The 25,135-nt window shown below is 49.2% G+C and overlaps 1 protein-coding gene across 4 annotated transcripts in view; it reads left to right on the top strand.

Annotated features, from left to right (window-relative positions):
• Nucleotides 1–24,241, top strand: part of jarid2b (jumonji, AT rich interactive domain 2b) — a 97,668-nt gene extending 73,427 nt beyond the window's left edge. For 3 of the 4 annotated variants that reach the window (XM_047606075.1, XM_047606073.1, XM_047606076.1), the window contains 14 exons: nt 6,015–6,239; nt 8,787–9,025; nt 13,842–15,318; nt 16,100–16,641; nt 18,676–18,768; nt 19,019–19,137; nt 19,249–19,319; nt 19,435–19,549; nt 19,626–19,731; nt 19,844–20,026; nt 20,575–20,705; nt 20,852–21,041; nt 21,250–21,357; nt 21,576–24,241. In XM_047606075.1, coding sequence (XP_047462031.1) covers nt 6,015–6,239; nt 8,787–9,025; nt 13,842–15,318; nt 16,100–16,641; nt 18,676–18,768; nt 19,019–19,137; nt 19,249–19,319; nt 19,435–19,549; nt 19,626–19,731; nt 19,844–20,026; nt 20,575–20,705; nt 20,852–21,041; nt 21,250–21,357; nt 21,576–21,857 — 3,881 coding nt within the window. In that variant the 3' untranslated portion in view covers nt 21,858–24,241. The remainder of the gene's footprint in view (nt 1–6,014; nt 6,240–8,786; nt 9,026–13,841; nt 15,319–16,099; nt 16,642–18,675; nt 18,769–19,018; nt 19,138–19,248; nt 19,320–19,434; nt 19,550–19,625; nt 19,732–19,843; nt 20,027–20,574; nt 20,706–20,851; nt 21,042–21,249; nt 21,358–21,575) is intronic. The other variant, XM_047606074.1, reaches the window with a different exon arrangement.
• Nucleotides 24,242–25,135: the final 894 nt, after the last annotated feature.

The following is a 25,135-nucleotide window of genomic DNA, read 5'->3' as shown; positions in this document are numbered from 1 at the left end:
TAAAAACATTTCTAGTATATAGAAGGATGTGCATCATCCATGCTCACCACCCACACCGTCTACTCTCGAGCCTGTGTTCTGTATTTATCTCATCTGTTTCGCCTGGAAATACACATAACCTTGCACACGAGCTGGAGAGCTCATGCGAAGGTTCTCAAAATGGTGTTTATGTGTGGTCCAGGCCTGTAGTTGGGCTGTTTATATCCATGGAGAAAGCCATTTGGGTGGCAGCCAGGCTGTCTGCCTCTGGCCCTGTCTGCCTCTGCTAACCCGGAGAGCGCAGTGCCGCTGACTGCAAGGTGGGGGCAGCACCGAGGGGAGCAGACTGAACCTATTACTCATTTCATTTGAAAGTGAGATGCCCACTTAAATTGCAAGCAGAGTCCAAACCGGGAGAGATGCATGTTTAATGATTTGTATTGTTTGCTTTGTAGGATTCACTTATATGTTTGTTTGAAAATTACCATTAATATTTAAAACTGAGAATAACGGGGTACATTTCTCATCTGCTATTTTGATAATGGATATATGAAATAAGTTAAGGTGCACACCACCGAGAAAACACACACACACACACACACACGAGAAGTAAGAGATTAGAGAGTTAATGAATAATGACCTGAGCACACACTCCTGAAAACGAGTCTCTTTACATAAGGCTCCCTTCCAGGAGTTTTTCTTTTATCTAATATAAGTGCGGGTTATTCCAGTGTATATATGTACACCGTGGCCGTGTTTACCTCTCTGCCCTCTGGGTTTTCTCTTCTGCCTGCCAGCCCCTGTGTGGTGCCTCTCTCCGGAGTTCAGAGAGGCCGTTCCCTCTGCTCTGCTTACATAACCTCCCAGCTCTGACCCAGTGAACCAGAGACCTCGGTGCGTGATTACACATGCGGACTGTTCACATGCATTTCTTTTTAAGAACAGTCCATCTAAGAATTACTGCGTCCCGTGGCTAGATCGCTAGATCTGATGTCGTGTTTTTATTGTCTGGGAATCTTTGCTTAACTAGAAGCACATTTTCCCCTCCTGGGAAGGGAGGGCTTCGAGTCCGACAGCCGCTCGCGTGTCTCCCAAGTGCATTGCTGCTGTCACAGCTGAATTTCCCTCAGGGACGAGGCCCTTTTTCTCTCCCTCTAATGTGCGATTGCTGTTTGATTAAAGCCTGGAAGCTGCGTGTTTGTGTTTAGTTGCGGCCGTGTTTTCGGCGGCGACTTTGCGGAGGAGTGCGCCGCGCGGCAGTGACTCACTCCGCTTTCTCCTCCGCGAGCGGCGCTGCCGTTTTGGGGGTTAATGGTTTAGCTGACATCGAGGAATGTCAATTGGAGATGTAATCCCTAATCCTCTCGCACTCTGTTACTACTCCAAGAGAGCGATAAAGAGTTGTGGCGGCCGTAAATCTTCTCCTCGCCGGAGAACCTGCGTTCGTCTCCCCTTCCCCGGTCGCCACGCACTTCCGGTTTGACGCTCGCAGCAGTCGCTCAACACGTCCGCATGTCCCCATGGCAGCTAAACCCTCCTGATTGACTATTTAAATCGTCCTCATTGTTTCACTTCCAGTTAAGGGGACAAAAGAAGGGTAGCCAGAGAATGGAGGGCTTATAATTATGCCCCCCTCCGCCCCCCCTCCCCACCCAAGAGCCCCGTTAAAAATGACAATCCTAATAGACTCTTTCAGACCTAATTATGATTTGTCTGCGGCCGGAATGAGGTGGATGAAAAGCCGGTGTAATTGGGGGATTGAGCTCGAGCCCTGTTGGAGATCTTGGAAAAGGACCGAGCTGCTTTTTTTTTTTTTTCCTTTCCTTTCCAAATCCACCTTGTGTGTGTGTGTGTGTGTGTGTGTGTGTGTGTGTGTGTGTGTGTGTGTATTGAGCGAGTTAGTGAATTCAGGAGGTGTCAGCGCCAGGGGTGGGGGCTATAAATGTCTGGTATCTGCTCCAAGAGAGTATTGCCACATGCCAGTGGTCAGTGTTTGACCACTAGATGTGTTTGGCAGGCTCGTGTGTGTGTGTGTTAGTGTGTGTGTCTTTGTCTGAACTGTTTCTCTCTGTTGCCTGGCCCTAGTTTTCTGTCACAGTTTGCGCTTTGCGTCTTTCTTCCTCTTATCGTTTTCAATTATTGTTGTCGCTGTGGCTCTGAGGACCGTACCATTCACCTCCGACCCTCGACCTGTCGAACGGCCTCAGAGGCAGTTTGCATGTGCACCTTTATTGTGTCGGTGCATTTTCATTCGCTCGTCTCCGCTTCCTTCCTGCGCAACCTCCCGGTCCAGCCCCCCGGGTGCCCCCGTGGTCTGTTGCCGTTGGCCTGCTGACCCCTGCCCGGGGCAGTAAATTACAGCCATTTAGCAAATGAAGCGAGTCATTAGGAGCTGATTGAGCCGGCGTGTGTGCCGCCTCGGCGTCTTTGTTTGGTCTGGGAGAGCGGCCCCACCGCCAAGGCAGACGAGGCGCCCGCGTGTTTGTCCGTCCGTCCGTCCGTCCGTCCGCGCGTTATTAGGGACATGTGTGCGGCTTTCCGCGCGCGCTGCGGTCGCTCCAAACCCGAGGCCTGATCCGTCGGCGAAAAGCCAGCGAGCGGCACTTGCTCAGCCACTTATAATTGTCTGCGTCTTACTTCGCAGGCTGAGTAACCGCAGCATAAACACACACTGGATATGCCCTGTCACAGCCTCTTACTTTAACCAGATGGAACGTGGGAAAAATTGCAGAGAACCAGGCCCGAACCCTGCGGGTTATTACGGGTTAATGTAAAGATCACATTTCGCTGCGCCGAGCGGCTTCTCCGCGCCCTCAAGAAGTCGAATAGAGCAGGTGAAACTCCGATCTGCAGAGGATCCGCTGCCTCTACAGGTTTTGTTCCTCTCCCTGGCTCGTCTCTGAGGAGATAATTGGGAACTGGCAGAGCCGCCAGCGTGAAAAGTGTTATCCAAAACGCCACAAGATTTATTATTACCAGGCTTTATTTTTGAGTGTTTGGAAATGCTTTGACGCGAGTGTGATATTAAAACTAATAAGTTTTCAAAATAAATGTAATGAGATGTAATGTGGTCCGCTTCCCGGCCAACAACACTGAGTGCGCTGTAAAAATGGAAATCTATATTCAGACGTGCGGTACGCGGTTATTCTCTGAGTCCTTTTCCGTTCTGTCGCAAGGGTCAGGGATTCTCTAGCTTTCACACTCCAGTGTTTCCTTTGAGAACTCGCTTTCTAAAGGACGTTCTTTACGTTTTTGTTCGGCGGTGTTGGCTGTTTAAAGGCGGAGCGCCGCTGCGCGCAACAGTTCAGAGCCTCGCGTGTTGTGTTTCCTCCTTTGTCGCCAGGAAAGCCCAGGTTTAGTCGGGGTGTCATTTGAGCATCGAGTGTCCTCTCTCACACGCGCACACACACACACACAAATGCTGAGCGTATTGGAGCCGCGGTGTTTGGTCCCAGTGTGTCAGTGCACGGACATTGATTACGTGAGGATGGTCACTGAACGATTACTCAGGCAGTTGCAGCTTCAGTGTTATGTTGTTCTGACTGATGAGCTGTTCTCTTCTGCCTACAGATACTGTGAACTACTTGTGTAATTCCGCCGCTCACTTCTGGCTTATTCTAATATGTATATTAGATATATTGTAGACGCACTGATCGGGCGTAACGTTACGACCACTTAATGTTGTGTAGGTCTCCCAGAATGTTGTTTGTGTCAGACTGCATCCTACTGGGGGGCGGCTGTTGTCATCAAGGAGTGTCATTGCTGTGGGGTGGGGGGCTGGTCTGTTCTAGGTGGGTGCTACATGTTTTAAGTAACATGTACTTGAATGCCAAGTCCAAAAGTTTCCCCGTAGATCATTGAATTGTCACAAGGTGGTCAGTGGTTTTAATGTTGTGGCTGATCGGTGTACATCCCTCTTGTAAATCCATACATAAGTGTTACCTCTTAATAAAATTTGCTTAATAATGTGTAAAATCAAAGATAAGTATTCAGCTCCCTCTATATTAAATAACAGGCTTGACTAATTCCTGGTACTTCCTATATTTTAACACCAGTTAAAGTTGAATTCAGCCTATTTTTCTCAGGCTCAGTATTATTTTTAATTGGCGTATAATCGCACATTGCTCTCCACTAATGCCTCTAAAACTCCCCGGGACCCCCCGAAAGGGTAATAAAACCCCACGGTAGCAGCCCGTGCTACGCAATCGATTTAGTCATAAAGGCCTCGCAACTTCATAAAATCCACGGTTTCGTGCTCACAGCCAGATTCAATCAAAGCAACCGCACGTTCTTGTTAAACCAGAAATCGACAATCGCAAACACGCGGCTGTAAAAATTGCAAAGCCCGAGCGCGCGGAGTGAAGAGGATGTTGTTGAATGTGCGGACCGTGGCCCACCTTCAAGGTGACGCACGCGCCGGGCTTTAGTTACTGGGGAGGGCTTTGTTTCCTTTGGTTATCTTTAGTTATGTGAAACCTGTGCGTTACACATATTTATCATAGTGTCCTTGTGCATGTGTCTCTTTATGCAACAACTCCTTTTTCCTTGAAAGCTGATAGGATGCTTATGATGCTTTCATCCCGTTGTGATCGCGCCTTCAAAGGGCGTTTTTAACCTCCTTCAGAGCGTGTCCTCGCTACTTTTTTTTACAAAGTGCTGGTCCTCATTAAGTCAAATAAAACGCACACAGATGCGGCGTCGGGCCAAGACAGCAGGAGCGTAGGTACGGTCTCACCCGGACATGCCTGCAGATTGTCCTGCTGTGCGGAACCTGCAGCAGAAAGCCGCTCGCTGTTCTCCCGCTGTCTAATTTATACCACCTATTTTTATTTTATTTTTTTGCGACGTTTCTGGGCGCTGGCTGAGGCACGATGCCGTAAAATGAAGGACGGGGGGGAGAAGGAGATTTACAACTCTGCCTCGTGTGTGTATTTATATTCCCGTTCTTTTATATAAAGTACAAGTGCCGTTGGACTACTTGTTATTATTCTTGCATCTGTATGAGCGAACCAGCTGTTTGCTCGCTGATTTACAACGCTTTAAGATTTAACAACGTGGCCGTGGCCTTTACGACCTTTTGTGAGGGGGGAACGAACGCCTGCTTTCGGCTGACTCGGGGCACAGAAAACGCCGAAGTATCGAGCCGGATTCCCCCGGGGTGACAGTGAAAGCGATCGAGCGGGACGCAGCCGGGAAGGGGAGAGCGCGTCGGTTTTCTTCTCCAGCGGCGGGAGAGATTGACAGTAATCCTGTTTGGAAGAGTGAAAGCGACAGATTTGGGATTAGCTCAGCGGCGAGACAGAAAGAGAGACTCCCGCGAAAGTAACTCTTCTGCAGAGTTTGATATTTGAGCGCACGTTCATTATATACGTCTCAATAAAGCTGTCAACATCAAGGGTTCTCGGCGGAGAGGCTGCCTGTTGCGCGCTCTCTGGCTTCGCTTTCAGCCGTCAGGGCAACGGAATACAGAATAATACGATAAAAGAAAAAAAAAGGACAAACACCCGAAGCGGAGGTCAACAAGCTCCGAGGGGTCACGCGATGATGAACGATACCTGAAATTCAGCCGACCGGCTCGAAACCTTAGAAGCAGACCGGTTAGTGGGCGTCTCCCCTCGGCTCGGAGACGGCGAAAAACGCAGCTGAAGCGAAAAACCCGCGCGCACGTCCTTGATTATGTTTGTGCATTTAACAGCGAGTGGAACAATGGAGCTGCCGTGTGCAGAGCGGTGTACCAAGCATCAATAGGCCACCAGCTGGGATAATAAGAGATGAAAAATACAGCAGCACAATCACCATTATCCCTAAACCCCTGAGCGACGTCTATTTTTACGTTAATATTTCACCACTCGCACACTGATGTTGATTGTCTGCCATTAGAGTGGAGGGGGGGGGGGGGGGGGGGGGTATCTTAGCAAAGTAAAGCTGTGTTTGTAAAGGTTTTTCAATTCAAATCGTAATTTTGCGCTTTTCTTTCCATTTCTATTTTTCATCTATTCCTCCCCCTCCTCCTCCTTCCCCCTCTTTGCACTCAGGTTCATCTGCCTTGCCCAATAACATGGCCTACTTCGGGAGCTCCCAGGAGGAGGAAGACCTGGAGGAGGACGAGGAGGAGGAGGAGGACGAGGTGAGGAACGGCGGCGGCGGCGGCGTCCACTCGCACGGCGTGGGAAGCGGCAGTCAAGCCTCGGCCTCATCCTCCTGCCACTCGACACCGCGCAAGGGCAAGCTCCCCGCCAGGCAGCCGCTCAACGGGCACGGTGAGACGAGAGCACACACGCGCACACACACACACACACACGTCCTCCCTTTAAACCGAGAGAAGAGGTGAGAGGATGGAAGAAGAAGAGGAAGGATGATGCGCTAGTGGAATAATCAGAGAGGAATGGAAAGATCCGTTTCGGGAAAAAAAAAGAAGCGGTGCGGAATGAGTCATGGGACAAAAGACAGATTTCTAGTTCAGGTCTGCGCGCGCACACACACACACAAACACGTGCGCGCGTGCGCCTCTGTTTGTGTGTGCGCCCATGAGAGCAATTTCCTACGTTTGCACTCTTGTTTTCCACTGAAGGGAAGGGCTAAGTCACATGGGACGGCGGAGCGGCGCATCAACTCTTTCCACCCCAATTAACACTTAGCTTACTAAGCCCTAACAAGGTGTTTATGCACACACTGCAACAGCTGGCCCGGGCCCTCGACACACACACACACACACACACACACACAGTTACAGCATACGTACACCCCTTGGGGCACACAGACATTCGGATGAATACATATGCATGCAGTTTAGGAAATTCATGCATGCAAAAATAAACTGCTATATATATTTTAGGGTTCAAAGACGGATATAAATTGCGGCGTGTAAAGCAAATTTCCAGCGGTGACAAATGTTATTGACAGCAGCACACTGCGTGTTTGTTATATCCATCTTGTATTTTTCCTACAGACCATTAGAGAGACTATTTTAACCTGGAGGCCCTCCCCTCCCTGGCAGACTTTAGAGATACACAATCCTTCGGGCCAACGAAACAAGGGCTAATTCTCACAGTTCCTCCCTCTCACTCCCTTCTTAGTCTGCAGAAACTCTCGCCAGAAACGTTTAAAAGGTGAAATCTTTGCTCTGCTTTTTTTTTTTTTCTTCCCCCCTCCGCCCCGTCATCCTCTCAAGTGCGTCGTGGAGGAGGGAAAGGAGGAGGAGACAGACGGCAGAGAGTCCGGCGGGATTAAAAGAGAAAAGACCGAGGGAGGTCCGCCGGATTTGTTTGTCGAACTCTCGGAGAGTTGCGCGCGGGGATCCTTTCAAGAACACCTCGCGGCTCGAAAGCATAAACCGTACATATCTGTGTAAAGGGGCACGGTGGGGACGGTGGGATAGCGAAACCTGTTTGAGCAAATCCAGGCTTGTTGTGTGCATGAGGACGGCTTACTCTCCGTTTCTTATCTCGCGCACAAACACTGTTTGCAAAACAGCTCGGCGCCTTCACCGCGATATGCTAAATAAATAGATAAGGGGGTGAAATAAACGGATATGCTTTGCAAGGGACAATAGAGATGAGAGGTTTAAGGACACCGGGAACAAAAAAAAAAAGAAGAAAGAATAGACATTTGTGTAAACGCGTAGGCGTAGTTGGGACTGGGTCATTGCTCCAGTGTTGACAGTGTTTATGCTGTGTTGGATATCAGGCGTACACATGGAGGAGAGGAAAAAAAAAAAAACACACTCTCACCTTAGAATATTTTGTGGTATTAAGATTGGTGTCAACCGTGACACTTTAATATGCAGCTTGGGCCTCTCTCCAGCGGCAGCACGGTTATATGGGCTCTTAGGGAGGTGGAGGGAGGAGGGGGGAGGAAAAGGGGGGGAAAAGAGACATAGAATTAGTAGAGAGGTTTTATTCTGGGAGGTAAAGAGAGACGGGTAAGGCCCTACATTGTAGGCCATTCATCTCCCCACTTCCCCCTCTCTCTCTGTCTCTCGGCCGTGTGCCATGTTGACATAGCTAAATTAAACAGCTTTTATTGGGCTCGGTTTCTTGCTTAGCTCACTTCTCAAAATGTCAGGATTTCTGTCGTTTTTCATCGAGCAGGAGGGGGCACAGGAGGCGCGAAGACGCTCTCTCGCGGTCAGGAAGGAAGGCGTGCGTGCAGCGTGACAACGGCTACAATCACAACACGCGCCGTAGCTTAAGATCGCGCAGCGCTTCTTTTCCGAGCGCGCAGGTCATGTGTTGCGTGAGCTCTGTGGGTGCTCTGTGTTTTTTTTTTGGGGTTTTTTTTTTCGCGCTGCCAAACTTAAAACCGAGCCCTATAAAAGCTGAAGAGAGAGAGCTATTGAACGCGTATGCTAATTGCCTCGCTCCCGCTTTACTCACTTAGCATCATCCTGAGGGCTTGATGCAGTCTCGGCCCATTTTGAACCGGTTCATTGACATGTAGAGAATAAAAGCCGTGTTCATGCGCACCTTAAATCATGCATAGTTTACTGATTGAGGGGGTATATGTTTGCCAAACGCTTGTCACTCCAATGTTTGTGCGGGCTTTTCCACTTGGTCGTTGTGGTTTGCTCCCAGGGGGCTTCAAACCCATTCTGCTTATTGGCGCAGGTAGACTGTAGCTCAGTATATGCGCTTTACGGATGAAGTGAACTTTTGAAACTTTCCACGGCGTCTGTTTTCCTTACGGCAGCTTAGCGTTTGTTTTTATTTATGTTGAATTCGCGCTACCACTTGAGCTTTCAGAACTCGGCGCGGAAAAGGCTAACGCGCACACACCTGTTTTCTGTCTCCCCGCTTCTCCCCTTCCAGTGTTCCACAGCAAAGCAGGGACCAGGGAGAGTCCGAGGCCCAAGGCGGGGGCTCACGGCAGGGACGCGCCCGCCCCGCCGCTGCCACCCCCTCCGCCTCCGCCTCCGCCCCTCCTGAGGGAGCGCAGCGAGCGGGCGGAGGCGCGGGAGCACGCCAGGGAGCAGCAGGCCTTGGCCAGCAGTCGGGGCTCCGCCAACGGGCTGCCGTCGAGGAGAGCCGCGGAGGAGTTACGCAAGCAGGTAACGTATGGCAAAGAAGTGTCGCAAGCAAAAATGCGACAGTGGCATGTTTGGTATATTTTCTATATAGCTAGCCTAGCCATCTGCCTTGCTATACACCGATCAGCCACAACATTAAAACCACTGACAAGAGAAATGAACCCATATGACCCAAAGGCCCCCCACTAACAATATTATGTTGCAGAAGGCCAACGTTCATTCTCTGAACGTTGGCACAAAGGAGACCTGCACAATATTAGGCACCTGGTCATAATGTTATGCCTGATCCGTGTATATGCTTTTCCTCTCCTCTCCTCTCCTCCATTCCATCCATTGTGTCTGGGAGAGTAATGATTGTGTTTTGGCCTGCCGCGGCTGCAGCTATATTTAGTAGCGCTGGCTAGGGGGCTGTGAAATCCTGCCTCGCTCTCCGTGGCACTTAGCAGGTTTCAAGGAACCCCGCAACGTGAAAGGGAAACGTGGGGTTGGATGGCTGCACATCCAGCAGTCTAGTCGCAGGGCTGGCGTCCCTCTGATCGTATTAGCTAATTAAAAGCAATAGTCTGCTGCAGCTCCACTCTGTCCCATTTTTGCAATTTCCCTTTTTCTGTCGAGCGCCAGCCTCTGTCCTGCGTCGTCGTCGTCGTTGTTGTTGTTGTTGCCGTCGCCGCCGCTCTGTGCTGATGCAGACATGTGCTTCGGGCTTTTAAAGTGGCTGGAATTGTCCAGTAAAAACCAACAATGAATCTCAATGAGAGCGACTGCCTGCCAAGACTAACTTCAGCCTCACTAGTCTTTGTTCTACGGCTCGTCCTCCGCTCGCTCTCGCTCTCTTTCTTTCAGTTCACACACTGCTGGCACCCTGCGTGATTCTGTTGGTTCTTCTCATTTGCCGTGTTTTGTTTTTCTTCCAGCGCGCTCATTCAACCTTTTGCTCCCCACATACATATTTATTTATATTTATACATATATATACACAGCTCTCCCATTCTGTTTCACTCTTCTCTTCTCCTTCTCTGTCTGCTCCTGGGTCAAACAGACGGATCTTGCCCTTGACAACATGGCTCCAGTCATTTGGAAGGATTAGCGTTTTTTTTTTTTTTTTCTTCCTCTTCCTTCTCTCTCCCTCCAATTAGCGTGAACGGTATGTGCGTGCTCGCCGCGTGTGCTCGGGACACGCGCGCGCACATTTATATACATGACCGACTGTGAAAATACAGGCTAAGCCATACGAAAGGTTAAGTGATTATGTAGCCGTAAAACCAACTAGGGGTTGTGTGTGTAAAACCGAGGGGTAAAGGCATTATCATAATTCAATTCGCGGCGATTCGGTTCTGCCTAATTTAATAGCGGCTTTGTATCAACAACGTACACTCACCGTAACGGGACCTTTTTTATAAAACAATATGATTCCGTCCCTTTTAATTGAATAACAAAAGTGGGGATGTCAGCACGGCAGCTGTACGCGGCGGCGCGGGCAGGTGGGCCTGTTTAGCCGATGCTGCATTTAAAAAAAAAAAAAAAAAAAAAAAAAAAAAAAAAAGAGAGACTTGTTTAGTTGTTTGTCCTTTGTCTCCAGTCAGGGCCCTTTATGCTCGGTGGTAGGGAGTGGTTACATATTTTGCACGTTAAATGATATTTAATGACAGAACAAGCTTTAAGGTGGAACAAACGTTTTGACTCCGGTTGGAAAAAAAAAAAACGCATCATTGTTTGGTGAGGGTCACATTTCAGAGGTCTGTGGAAATAGAAACCAAATAGCTCGATGCCTTTTAGTTTCTGTTGTTGGTGCCAGACTGCCGTGACCTTTCTCTAGCTGCTTAAAAAACAAGCAGCCAAGGGCTGGATTGCGTGGCCCCTAATAAGACAACAGAGTGGAAAAGGAGGCTTAAGTCGGATTTGCGGCCCGCCGCCGAGGTGTTCTGGTGGTCGCTGTGTACGGACGCAGTCTCCAGCAACGCAAATAAACATGGGCAACCTCTGCAGACGTCAGAAACGCAACTTAATGGTTGAGTTTGATCAGTTATATCCGTACCGTCCTGATGTGTAGTCATGTTGCAGCAGAAGTTGCGCAACATCCCGACAAAGAAATGCGTTTGGGATCATAAGGAAACACGTCTTTTTCTATTCGTCTCCCTTCCTTTGTCCGTGCGTCGGGTTTTGCAAGGGTTAAACTTTCTCCTGTCTTCCTCTATCCTCTGGCTGGCCTTCTCTCGCTGTCTCACTCTCTCTGTCTCCCCCTCCTTCCCCTCCTCCTCCTCCTCCTCCTCCTCCTCCTCCTCTTCTCAGGGCCGGCTCCTGCAGATGTTGTGTGTTAAAAATCTTCCTGCCAGGCCTCAGCTGGGCTATAGCAACACATGATGTCATCTAGACCCACCTCCCTCTCCTTCCCCATCCCCTCCCATTCTCCGCTCACGTGCGACCGAAATCCACTCCAGAGCAGCCTCCGACCGCCTGAGCCTTGTATTTATTTTATCTTTTTTCCCGTGTCGGCTTTATTGTCTCCCTTCTTCTTCTGTTCTTTCATTTTTATTTATCTGTTCAGATTCACTCCGTCGGTGACTGTTGGCAGAAGGGAACTTCTTTCTTTCTTTCTTTCTTTCTTTCTTCCCTCCTTCCCTCCCCTCCCACCCCCCGGCTCTCTTATATTCTCCTCTTGTCATCACTCTCTCGCTGTCCCTTTTTTCCACCAACCAAATAATTAAAAAGAGAAAAGTGAAAAAGCCTTGCCTGAGCCCACCCCCCCCTCCCACGAGGAAAAAGCGAGCCGGTCCACTGAGCCCTCTAGTGGCGGGCGGTGGTCATGACAGTTTACCTTTTGAAGTCGCTTTGTCAGCAAACTGTGGCTGGTCAATTAGAGCAGATATAACAAGTAGTTCACACAGAACTTTGAATTCATTTAGCTGATACAACCATAGAAATAATGCAGTTTAAACTTGGGACAAGAGATCTCTCGACCTTTCTTTATCCAGTTCATGCTCTGTATCTCCTCACTCCCGTGCAACTGCCCGTTCTGTCCTCCCTCTTTCCTCGTCACCCTGTGTTGTTTTTTTTTTTCCCCCATTGTGAGGAAGTGTGTGTGTGTGTGTGTGTGTGCTTGTGTGCTTGTGTGTGTGTGTGCGTGTGCGTCGGGGTGGAGTGATTGACGGAGGCAGGGTTAGGTTTCAGTCCCCCCTTATCTTTTAATGGCCTGGTCTTTGTGTCGGGCCCCCCCCCCCCTCCCGCCACCTGAGACGAACACAATACAATACATGCACGTGCACACACACACACGCACACACACACAAGTGTGACACAAGAGGCCTTCAAAGGCGAAACCTGTCAATGGGCCGGCTGTCACCTCCCTCCTGTGGCGCCCCCCGGCTGTGATTGATAACTCCATCTCTCCCATCCTCCCCTCTCTCTCCGTTAGTCTAAACAGTCAGACGCGGCAGATAGATGGCGGGGAGGCACAGATGCAGACTTTTTTTTTATGTTCTCTCATAAAAATCCAGAGCTCTAAAATCCGCGTCTTTTCATGCGCGATTTAGAAACTTAAGAGAGAGAGAGACAAAAGAAATTTTAAAAATCACGTTTTGTTTGAGAATGTAAGAAAATACAGGCGGACCAAAGAGTCAGAGAGTGTTACTACAGCTACAGAAACATAACCCCCAGCTCAACCCAGTCAGGTTTTGGCAGGCGAATGCGGATCTTTAACTTTACAGGACCTCCTAAAGCCCCGCTGGTCCCGCGCTCGCACAGCACACGCACGCACACGAATCAAAAAGGAGGGTACGAACGGAGACTAAAGAGGAGTGAGGAACTCCTGGAATCGGCGAAAGTGGGCCATGAGAGCAAGATGGAGATGAGGAGGAAGGGAGAGAACTGGATACTCTTAGAAAGGCGTACTGTATATGTGTGGGGGAAAAAACATTAGATGCAGGAAATGAAGTGATGGACGGAAAAAAGAAAGGACTGAAACGGCCGTGCAGCTCTTTGAGGGATGATGTCGTTCCTTCCCACAGATGTGTCCAGCGAGCCAGACATAGAACTGGACACCGCTGTACCAAACCTCAGATCTCCCGCTGGGGGGGGGGGGGGGGCCTCAAAGACGTCACACACAAATACATATACACACTCACTTGCTCAATTTGTTCACATTCACGCGCGTTAAAACCCTCCAGGACCCCTTAGTTGTAGCGCAAAATTGAATTACGGCGTTTGGCGAAAGCCGCTGCAAATGAAAGGCTATTTTTTCTTTGCCTGGTTGGGTTTTTGTTCCGTCCCGATGACCCCACCTCCTACCTCACACTGTCGAGCCATCTGCCAGCGGAAACCACGGTGCTGTCCCGTCTCTCCTCCTCTGCCCGTTCGAAGCCGTTGTTTGTCTTGGGATGTTACTGGGTTCGCGCATGTCCTTTTTCTCGGTCTCGGCCGTTGCGCTGACAGCAGTTTGAACCGAAACTTAAAAGTGCGCCGCAGTTCAAAGCGCAGCCATCTCTATAGTTGATCGGTTCCTTAATGAATAGCGTAGGCTTCCCCAAATAGCTCTGGTCTGACCGGGCCAAATGCTTTACTGCACAGCGAGCATCTGAGTGTGTGGGGTGAGGACGTGCCTTATCCCACACCCTGCATGTGTTGGGTTCTCGTATTTTATCTGTGTGTGGGTTGGGGTTAGGTGAAGCAGTAGTATTTTTAACTTCCTGTCTGACCTAACATGTTAAAATGAGATGCCCTCATCATTATTCAAGGTTTTACTTTGGTCACTCGACATCCTTTTTCTTCCATTTACATCCAGGATGATTTTAAGTAGCTTTGTGTAACGTGTGCTCTCCCCCTGTCTTTCTGTGCGTCCCAGGTCTCTAAAGTGAACGGGCTGACGCGGGCCGGCTCGGCGCAGGCTGTCAGCGGTGCCAAAAAGAGCCGCGACTTCCGACTGCCGTCCAAAACCTTGAAGAAGTACACAGCCACCGTGTCCAAGGGCCACGTCACCTACACCAAAGCCAAACAGAAAGATCTGGGCAAGAAAACCAAACTCAGCAGCAGCAACAAACACAACAGCGCCGCCTCGGCACCATCGTCAGCGAACAATCACAATCAGCACAGCCAGCCAGCAGCCAGCAATGGACTGGCCAACTCAGGAAAAGCAGCGGCACCAGCCCACCACAGCAATGCAAAAACCCGCAAACAGGTGCTACTATCCAATGGGCTGCACAACGGGGCCTCCAGGGGCCGCCTCAACGGGAGGCTAAACGGGCAGCGGCACAACACCCTGGCTAAGGAGGACGGGCAGAGACTGTGCCAGCAGGGCCAGGGTGAGTGCCCGGGCCGAGAAGGACTGCGCAACTCCAAGCGGCGTCTGGAGGTGGTGCTGAACTCGGTGGGGGCGGGGGTCATCGAGCAGAAAGTCAAAGCAACCGGCACTGAGGCCAAGAAGGCCAAGCTACAGCCCGCGCCCCTGGAGACACGCAGCAGCAGCAAGAAGGTGGCGAATCAAGAGAAAGCTGCCGCGCTAAACGCCGCCCCCACCACTCCGGTTTCTAACGGACACGAATCAGAATCTCCCCCGTCTCCCAAACAAACTGTTACCCCGCCTCCCTCCTCCACACACCCTCAACAAACCCCGCCTCCTTCTACACCAGCAGCCAACGCGGAGCCGGTGAACCAGCGGCCTAAGCGGGCGTCGGCTGGGAAGCTGATGTTGATACGACAAGCACAGCAGCAGCAGAGCAGGTCTCACGGTCGAAGCTCCTCCTCCTCCTCCTCCTCCCCTTCATTAGGCCAGAATCACTCGCCGAACCCGAGTCGCGCCAGCACTACCTCAGACCCCCAACAGACCTCTGTGTCCTCCTCCTCCTCCGCCTCCTCTCCCCCCGCCTCCGCCAGCAGCAGCAGCAGCAGCCCCGGACAGCTCAAACCAGCAGCGGCGGCGCGGCCCGCGGACCGCGACAAGGAGTGGGAGCGCGAGAAAGAGATGACGCGCCAGAGGGAGCGCGAGCTGGAGAGGGAGTGGGAGCGCCAGCGGAGCAAGCCGGAGGGCTGGCCGGCGCTGGGCGAGGTCCCCGTCTTTCGGCCAGCTCCGAGGGAGTTCCAGGACCCGCTGGTGTACCTGGACGCGGTGAGGGAGCAGGCCGAGGTCGCTGGCATGTGCCGCGTGGTGCCCCCGCAGGACTGGCGGCCGGAGTGCAAGCTGAGCGAGGAGATGCGTTTCGTTACACAGGTGCAGAGGGTCCACATGCTGGGCCGACGCTGGGGCCCCAATGTGCAGCGGCTGGCTTGCATCCGCAAGCACCTTAAATCTCAGGGCATTACCATGGATGAGCCACCTGTCATTGGTAAGTGGGCCCGACGGAAAGTACGCGCAACACGGACGAGACCGTTTAGTTCAAAACTGCTTCCTAAATTGCTTGAATCGACTAAGCCACAGGTTTCTACTCGCAGGTTGCCTTAGAGAACAGAGATATTGATTTTATGAGGATTAATTAAAGCTCTCTTTTGAACCTAAAGCCTCCTCTCAGCTCTGAGTGGACATGTGGTTGTTTCTCGTTCGCGTTATTAGGAAGTAGTCGGTACCTGCGTATCAAAAACTTGGCTGCTCCCGTTTGTGTCAGAGGCATCCAACCGTGTCTTCTTCCTTATTGATGTCAGCAATTTCCCACAGCACCTCCCGTTCTTTGGTAAATCTAGAGGGGTTTTACGAGAATTTAAAACATCCAGTTTAATTCAGGAACGTCATGCGCAAATGTTCCACTCACGCAGACACACTGTTGTACCTACTCGACACTTTTACACCAGCCGTTTCCGTGCGTTCGCTGTGCCGCGTTTGGAGCTTTTCGTGTGCAGCTGCGCAGAGATAACCCAGTGCGAGGCTGCCGGCCAGAGGGACCTGGCAGCCGGCGTAGCGCCTGCAGCCAGTCGGCACACGCCGCTTCCAAATGACTTCTTTTACTGTCCCCAACAGATCAGTTCTGCATTAAGAGTAATTTGTGTCACTGTTTGGCGCGGTGACGTTTCAGATCGTTTTTGAATCAAAGCTGAATTTATACAAGACAGGCTAGTCTAGGAGGCGTGTGGAACTCTACCCTAACATTCCTCTGCTTTGTGTGCTCCGTGCAGGTGGCTGCGAAGTGGACCTGTCACGTTTTTTCCAGCTCATCAACGACATGGGCGGCATGCAGCAGGTGATGGACCTGAAGAAGTGGACCAAGCTCGCCGACCTCCTGCGCATCCCCAAGTCGGCGCAGGACCGGCTGGCCAAGCTGCAGGAGGCGTACCTCCAGTACATCCTCTCCTACGACTCGCTCGGCACCGAGGAGCGCCTCCGGCTGCAGGACGAGGTGCTGCAGGAGAAAAAGAGCCTGGAGTCGCGCCGGGGCCCCCTGGAGGGTCTCCTGGATTCATCGACGCACAGCGCGCTCTCGCTGCCCCGCTACGAGCCCAAGAACGGGCTGGTGGGCGGGATAGTGGGAGGGGCGACGGGGAACCACCGCGCCAACGGAGTGTACTACCGTCTGAAGGAGCTGGAGGCTCAGGTCAAAGCGGGCCGGCGCCGGCTCTTCGCTCAGGAAAAACACGGCAAAGAGGACAGGCAGCACGGGGAGGAGCAGGCGGCGGAGGACAGGGGCGTTCTCAGTGACCAGCACAAATGTATTTACAAGGTGAGGAGGAAGACGACATCGGCTCTTTATGCCATGTGTTTTCTTTATTCTTCTTCATGGGTTTACAGTTTTTCTCATCAGGAGACGCTACACAAGCCTTCCATTGTAGGGTTACTTGCAGTCCTTCAGTCAAAAACAAGATGTGCACCATCTTGTTTGTTAGTCTGTGGGATCGATGCCTCCGTGATTCTACCTTTTGCTGCCTTCGCATGCATTATTCAGTCAGATGTCGGCCCTCCCGCTAATATCTGAGGCTGAGGTTGCAGATGAGGTGCAAACAGCGTTCATAGTATCACCTCTAGTTCCTGCACTCTTTCTTCTTGAATTATCGCTATCCGACAGGGAGAGCACACGGGTGGTGTTAACTGCAAAGACGATAATGAAATTCTCACTCTGTGTCCTTGGGAAAATTGTGATGCTTTCGTAGTTTCCGGTTTACTCTCGAGCTCCGAAACTCCAGCCGCTTCCTTGTACATGTGTTTTTGTAAAGATTGACGCAAGAGCTTTTTTTTTTTTTTGCACCTTGCACTCCTTGTGGTTTTGTTTAATATTTCTGTGCAGCTGTGCGGTGGCGGTGAGGAGGTGGTCTGCGTTTTTTTTTTTTTTTTGCTTGCGTGCGCGTTGTGCGCGCTACGGACTCGCATGAGATGTTTTCCCACCTCCCCAGCCCGCTGGCAGCTACGCCGATCCCAGCTGGCTGAAATGTAGGTCAGGGAAAGAGGCAGCCCCCAAAAAAACAGCCCTGCCCTGCCCCCCTCCGAAGCTCCGCCCCCGCCCCTCCTCGTCTCCCACCACCTTTCCGTTCCTTTAATCCGGCCCCTCTCCCTCCGCGGCTTCTCTCCTCCGGGCCGCGGCCTCGCTCTCAGCCGTTTCCCAAAAAACCTCCGGCCCTCTACCGAACCCTCTCCCGTCGTGCATCTTCCTCTCCCCGGAGCTACCGTAGCCTCGACCGCAAGCGGATAGCGGTCTGTGCGCACGCCGAGATGCGATTTAAAACGCCGGCGTACGCTGCGTATGCACTTAAACGTACACCGCGTACGTGTGTTTTGCATCTCCATGAGGCGAAGCCGCAGCTATTTAAATGGGGATAACTTTGCGTCTGTGTTCACATTCTCTCTCTCTCACACTCCACCCAACTCAAATCTGGATCTCATTTGATTTGTTCCCCTCCCAGTTGCTTTGGTAACTAAATCCCTCTGTGTGACCTCCCTCTGAGGAGCCGAGGCTCCGTCAACAGACGTGACCCAGTACAGTGAACAGACCAAGTGCTATTCAGCGGTAATGACATGTGAATGGCCGTCACCGCGCACCGTCCGGGCGCGCTTGTCAAAATATGACTCATCACTTTCCTGCGCGGCTCAGACGTGCATTCATCTTTCGTGACAAGTGGCCCCTGCGAGGAGGTTAGACTTCACTTCTGCTATCAAGAGAACAAAGCACATGTCAAGGGTATAATCAACTCTAATTACGCCAGGAAAAGCTCTCTGCTACTGGCTGGAGGAAAAAGAAAAGTCTTGTCAGGTTTTACAAGGTTAGCGCCGCGCTGCAGCTAATGTAATAATAACAACAATTCAGCCGGTGACTGTTTCAAAACATCTGGAGGAAAAGGAAAAGCGAGACGGGCCGTCACTGGGAGCGGTGAGCGATTCCGCAAGGTCATCATTCAGCGGCTTCGACGCATCTCCAGGCTCGGGGGTGGCAGATTTATGGGCACCTTCAAAGATGCTCTGCAGCGGGAGGGTGCACGGGAGAGAGGGTCAGGTCCGGGGGAAATGCGTCGGGGACTTGCGGAGGTGGAGCCTCGTGGTTGATGTATTTGTCTGTTGAACATGCGTCGCAGGCATTGGCCTGAAACGATTTGGCTCCTTGACTCTGGTGCAAACGCGAGGTGGGAAACGTTCAGCAGCGTTTTTTCTTCTTCTCATTTCTATTCACACATAGGTTTTGGTTTTTCCGCGACAGAATCTATTAAACATTCAGTGTGTTTCTTTTCCGTTCATGTGACTTATGATGATTAATGTTTCTCTGTTGCAGGGGAAGTCTGTGTCATTGACCAACTTCTTCAGGATAGCCCGCAACACCATGACAATGTGCTTTAGCAAAGAACCAGGAGCTGCTGAGGTTGAGGTAAGCATGCTAAAAGCTCAGCTCGTGATGAATATAAACAGTAGCTCTCAGTGCTCACGTTAGCTCTTGTTCTTAATGAAACATTCAGAGCTGTTCTTGCCAAACGACGTAACCGTAACTATCAAAAAACATTCAGAAGTGAGCTCTGCCCTCTCCGACATAAGTGAGTCACACGTGATGACCGCTTCACGCATTCTTCCGCTCATCAGGTTCTTTCTCTTTTTTCTTTTTCTCTCCCCCCTCCTTGCAGCAAGAGTACTGGAGGATCGTGGAGCAGAGAGACAGCCACGTGGCAGTGCATTGTGGGAAGGTGGACACCAGTACACACGGCAGCGGTTTCCCGACAGGAAAGTCGGAGCCATTTTCGAAGTAAGTAAAGTCAATAAAACGATAAGTCCGAGCTCGAATGATGATACCGCTGAGCTACTATATCCACGTTTTTTTTTTTTTTTTTTTTTAATTTGCCTTTCCTTTCCTCAGACACGGATGGAACCTCACTGTCCTCCCGAATAACTCTGGATCCATACTGAGGCATCTTGGTGCTGTGCCTGGTAAGGACGCCTCTGATCCTGAAAAGCAACCAACCAAAAGAACTTTTACCTCTGTTTTAATGTCTGCCTTATTAATGCTGTTACTTCTCTTTGTCAAACCGTCCTGTCTCTGCAGGGGTGACCATTCCCTGGCTAAACATTGGCATGGTCTTTTCTACCTCATGCTGGTCTCAAGACCAAAATCGCCTTCCATATATTGATTACTTACACACTGGTGCTGATTGCATTTGGTAAGTATGTCGCTGGTACAGGTGCACATGCTGGAATATATGAAAAGATGAATGTTTATGCGTGTTTCTCCGACAGGTATTCTGTCCCTGCTGAGGAGAAGGCTAAGCTGGACAAGGTGGTCCACACACTGCTTCAGGCCAATGGCACCCCAGGACTAGAAATGTTGGAGAAGAACATCATGGTCAGTGCTTTTCTCCGCGCGAACACTTGCCACGCGTCGATCGCTCGTCTCATCTGAGCATCATTTCCGACCCCGCGGAGCCTCTCTCACCTTTTCCCTCTCCATCTTCCAGATCTCTCCGGAGGTGCTGTGCCGCGAAGGCATCAAGGTTTACCGTACGGTCCAGCGGAGTGGTCAGTTTGTGGTCTGCTTCCCCGGTGCCTTTGTCTCTAAAGTGTGCTGTGGCTACAGCGTGTCAGAGACGGTGCACTTTGCCACGCCACACTGGATGAACCTGGGATACGAGGCCGCAAAGGTCAGCGCATAACGCGGCGCCGAGGGCCGACGTTGAATTAACAAAGACATGGCGGCTTGTTTTGTTTCAGTCCAGCTTTGCAGGTCCTCCCTGGACTGGCTGCGGTTAAAGATTAGATTTATGTGTTTAGTGAAAATGAAATGACCTCCAGTAAGACAACGTGCTGAACTTAAATGAGTAATTGCATCGTCCTTAGGAGGCGCTCATGAGCGTTTGCAGTTGTTAGAGCTGTAATATAAAAGAAGGAAACGTTCCTTACTGTCATTAAGGGGCATTATGGTGATGGAAATACATATTCCTTCAGTAATACTACTGTATTCATAGCCATACCGAGACTGCCCTCAAGGGTAATATGACATTCAGACCATGCAGTGTGTTGTGGTGCCCTGTTGTAAGCATTTGTATATAGAAATGAGAAGTATAGATCTATGTAGACGATTTCATCTTTTATATATATATATATATATATTTATATATATATATACACAGCCTGTTAATGATATACTGACTTCATAATCTGCTTTATTTCTTTATTTTTGTTCTTACAGGACCTGAAGTGTCGTTGTATAGCCAAACCCTTCTCCATGGAGAAGCTACTGTATCAGATCGCCACGGCCGAGTCCAAGAGGGACAACGGCCTTCTCCTCACCACCATCTCCACCCTTCTCAAAGACCTCAGGCAGGATGCAGCACCGCACACATGCACACAAATGAACACACATTTCGTTTCATTAATGGTCAGAATTCAGTCTGAAACGACTCCGTTTTAACACAGTCGCTCACAGGGCTTCCTGGCTTAATGCGCAATTCTTTATCCCCATACAGGAAGATAGAGATGCACCAACGTAAGGAACTTTACAAGGCAGGTTTGCACTCCTCTGCCCGCTACGGCACCCACGACGGCGGCCTTGGGCCCGTCGAGGGACGCAAGAAGCCCCGCGGTGGCAAGTGGCTGGCACTGGAGTCCTCGGAGAGACGCTGTCAAATCTGTCAGCATCTCTGCTACCTGTCCATGGTGAGAGCACTGGAGATCAGGACACTTTATTAGTTATGATTGTAAAAACACTAAAACGTTAAACTGAGAAGTTAATTAATGATGAAATACAATTTATGCCATAATATTAGTATGTGAATGCCCAATGTACGAGCGGAACATTTAAATGAGTTTTCCTGCTTTCTTTGTTAATGTGCTCATGTCTGTGTCTGTCCGTCCGTCTGTGCAGGTGGTCCAGGAGACGGACAACGTGGTCTTCTGTCTGGAGTGTGCCCTGCGCTACGTGGACAAGCACAAGTCCTGCAGAGGCCTGAAGATGATGTATCGATACGATGAGGTAAGCCACCCAGCTCCGAGTTGTTCAGTTCTCTCTCTGTCCACACGGGGGAGACATCAGCCTACAGGCCTACAGAGCAGATCATTCACCTCGACCAGCTTTTCAAAGTGCTACATACGTCCCCCACCGCTCAAATTGCGTTTCGTACAACCCGCTCAAGTCTGCACTCGCATCCTAAGAAATATTCCATGTGAATCATGCACTATTTTCCCATTCAGGAGCAAATCGACAGTTTGGTGAACCAGGTGTGCGGTCGGGCCCTGTTAAAGAATGGAGGCAGCGGCGGTGGAGCCGTCATCGTCAGCGGAGGAGGAGTAGGAGGTGGAGGAGGAGGAGGAGGAGGAGGAGGAGGAGAAGGAGGTGGCGACCCCTGCCACGGCCTGAGTCCTGCCAAAGCATCGGCCAAGCGAGAGCGGCTGAACCGGAAACGCGCCACTGTAGAGGTGTCCCTGGCACGCCTGTCCTCCAGCCACATCCCCAAGGCCGCGGCCGTGTCCTGAAGGAGGCGGGGGCGCCCCGACATCGCCAGCCCGTGCGCTGTCCTCGGTGTCCCTCCTCCCCCCCTTCCAGCACCCTCGTCCCTCGTCGCTTCCCCCGTTTGTTCTTTTTACATTAAAGCAGGATCACTATCAACCCCAACTCCAACTCTATCACAAATCATTTCCGAGCTTTGAAAAGTCCCCTCGCCTGACCTCAGTCCAAAAAAAAAAAAAATACCCGCCTCTCCTTTAGTATGACAGGCTTGTTTCTCAAAAAGAAAAGCAAGATGTCTTTTTTGCACTAGTGTGAAAGAAGAATTTTTTTTTTTTTTTTTTTTTTATTCTGGATGATATTAGAACCGCCCACCTTTTCCTCTCCTCTCCCGCCCCACCTTGAGTCAACATTACAAGCATTAACGTTCGCAGGAAGACTTGACGGGCCCTGTTCTACCCTTTACCTCCACCCACCGTCCCTCCTTAACTGAAATTGGTTACACGTGTTACCTTTTTCTTGCATCACTCTTTCCTGCCCCCCCCATCCCCCACCCCCCGAGACTGAGACTGGACCCCATCCCTTCTCATCACACGTCACTCAACTGTGAACATGGGACGAATGAAAAGGCGGCCTTTTCCCCCCTCTCCTTCCCTTTTTTTGTGAAATGAAAATGACATCAAGTAGTTACCCAAAGTTTCTCTCTTTCCTTGTCTTGAGGAAGAGGAGTCCTTTTTTTTTTTTTTTTTTTTATTGATTTTTATTTTTTATTTTTAAATGCGTTCTCGATGCAGTCCCTGCGTCGTTTAGTTTTTTTAAAGCGAGGTGGGCGATGCAAGGTAAAAACTTGAAAGACAGACGATGTTGGTTTACTGTTGGTTGGCTACGTTTATTCTCTATTTGAATTTTAGATTTGTTTTGGCTAGTTTTATTTTATAATTTTTATTTTTTTTTTTGCGAGAAGTCTTCTGTATTTTATTTTATTTTTTTTGTCATTGTGGATGATTCTGTTCGTTGGCGGACGTGAGAGGAGCAGAGCTACAGCTGCTTGACCTGTGAAAGGTCACCGCTCACCACACTTCCTGGTAGTTTGGAGGGATCCCTTCTTTGCTAGCGAGTGAATATGGTGCCTGATACTTAGCAAGGAGATCCATCTTTTATTGGTGCTGTTGGTTATAATTACTGTATAACAACACAAAAGTAAAAAAATGTGGGGGCTGGTGCCGGCTAGCGGCTAACCGCTAGCCCACGCGCCCCCACCCCACAGGGCAGAAAGGCTTTTCAGGCTTTTCTGGTTCTAGATGTGCAATCGTGTTAACATTCCATTCTTCCAGTCCTCTTGTTTCATCTGTACCAGTAAACATTAATTATTATATTATATTATTATTATTATTATTGTGTTTCTTTTTTTTTTTTTTACTTTTGTTGATCTGATGTGTTATCTCAAGTAGAGCCACTAGTCAAAGTGTGTAAAATGTGAAATATCAAAGTTTTTTTCTGTTATTGTCCCTTTTTTTTCTTTTTTTTTTTGCATTTTTTTCCCTTTTCCAGATATATTATGAGTGATTTTTAGAGAGAGGAAAAAAAAAGTCCAACACAAACGAACATCTTTTTTTTTTTTTTTTTGTACATAATCCTGTAAATTTCTTTAAATACTTGAGCCTTTTTCAGGGGGTTAAGTAAGACAGAAATGACAGAAGGACTAGAGAAGATGTTCCAGAAGAGAGTGCTTGATGAAGAAAAAGCCTTACATTTCCCTTTCTTCATCCATGTGAGTGTGACGCTTACAGGGTTGCTCTGATAAATGTGTATAAAAATTTTAAGTGCTGCTTATATCACTAAGAAAGAAGATATTGAGTAGCCAACGACTGCCCCTCCCAACCTAGTTTTGTTTGTTTAGCTTTACTTTTTTAAAGAAAAGGGAAAAAAAAGATATGCTCACAAAAAAAAAATGGGTTTTTACATTTTCATTACTGAAAATTCAACAAAAATGTAGTAGCTACTCATGTTGCACTGAGCTTGCCAGTGGTGACTGTCAAGGAAAAATCCTATAATCCAGTTTGTTGGTTGTTGTCCCTCGCAGAAGACTGAACTGTTTTAGGACTATTTAATGAAACACAGAGTCGGGTGTTTTCAACATAAAAAAAAAAAGTGGTTGTCAAGTTTTTATGGCCTTACAATATATTTTATTCGGATGATTTTTTCTTTTTTTGTTTGTTCTTCAGTTCTCTTTGTTTCTTCCATTTTCTACAGTATGAACTACTTGCTCACAGTGGGGTCTCTGGTGACTTAATTTATTAGTGCCGTATCTCGGCCTTTCCCTCCATTCGGAAAGAGAGTCTCATGTTGGTTATATTGACAGTTTTTTACTTTTGCAGTTTGTACTTCAGGTTTAATAAAAACTTACCGACGATTCACTGTCATTTCTTTCCAACCTGCTTGTGTGTCTCTTTGTGCGCCGGCCGAAGTGATTCTGATTGTGTCAGAATATAAAGCTCTGATCTGTGTGAGCAGATCAGAGCTTTTCATAACCTCCAGGGCTAAAACAATGCATCAGCTGATAGACAGACAGAAATTCTGAATACTTTCAGTTGTTTTAGTTTCTTTTTTTCATTTTAGGATGAGCTTTTGTAAACCTACTCTGAGACAACCGCTCCTGATGCCGTGGTGCTGATGTTGTTTTCTTGGATATAATATGAAAATAATAATAATAAAATGGGACAGTTATTATTAGTAAGTACCCATGATGATTTAAACTAAATTTACCTAAAATTAACTGTTTTCTTTATACGCCATCTGAACGTTTAGACACTGAGGTGTGAAATGTCAACGTTTGAAGCTTCTCTTCTATACTGAAGTGGAAAAATGGTCAATCCTTGCAAAACAAAACCAAACCTCCACATGATTGCTTTTAAACATACTACTGGAGGTAATAGATGGTGAAATGACCCTTTTATTAAACAGTATCTGAAGGTTCTAGGTCTTCATGTTGCTTAATATTTAACACAAAGTAACGTCACTGGTTTGTTGAAAATGTGTCATGCTAAAGGCTTCTTCAGTTGTAACTAGGAAGTCCGAGATTTAGCTTTTATGAAGATACAATAAAATGGCTGCAAACAGGCGCCACTATAGCACTGTAATAAGAAATAAGATGAGGTGTGCTCCCTAGTTAAGCATATCTTAAAGTGCACTGGAATGGCTGTCGTGTATCATTAGCCTCCTTATTTACTTAGCATAGTGACACTCTTACCAGCCTGTAGGAACCTCTCCATTCTCTCACCGTCCGCCTTCTTTTTGTAAATCGAGA

Source organism: Mugil cephalus, chromosome 14, assembly GCF_022458985.1.
Source record: "Mugil cephalus isolate CIBA_MC_2020 chromosome 14, CIBA_Mcephalus_1.1, whole genome shotgun sequence".
Classification (NCBI taxonomy): domain Eukaryota; kingdom Metazoa; phylum Chordata; class Actinopteri; order Mugiliformes; family Mugilidae; genus Mugil; species Mugil cephalus.
This window is presented reverse-complemented; position numbering and strand designations above follow the sequence as displayed.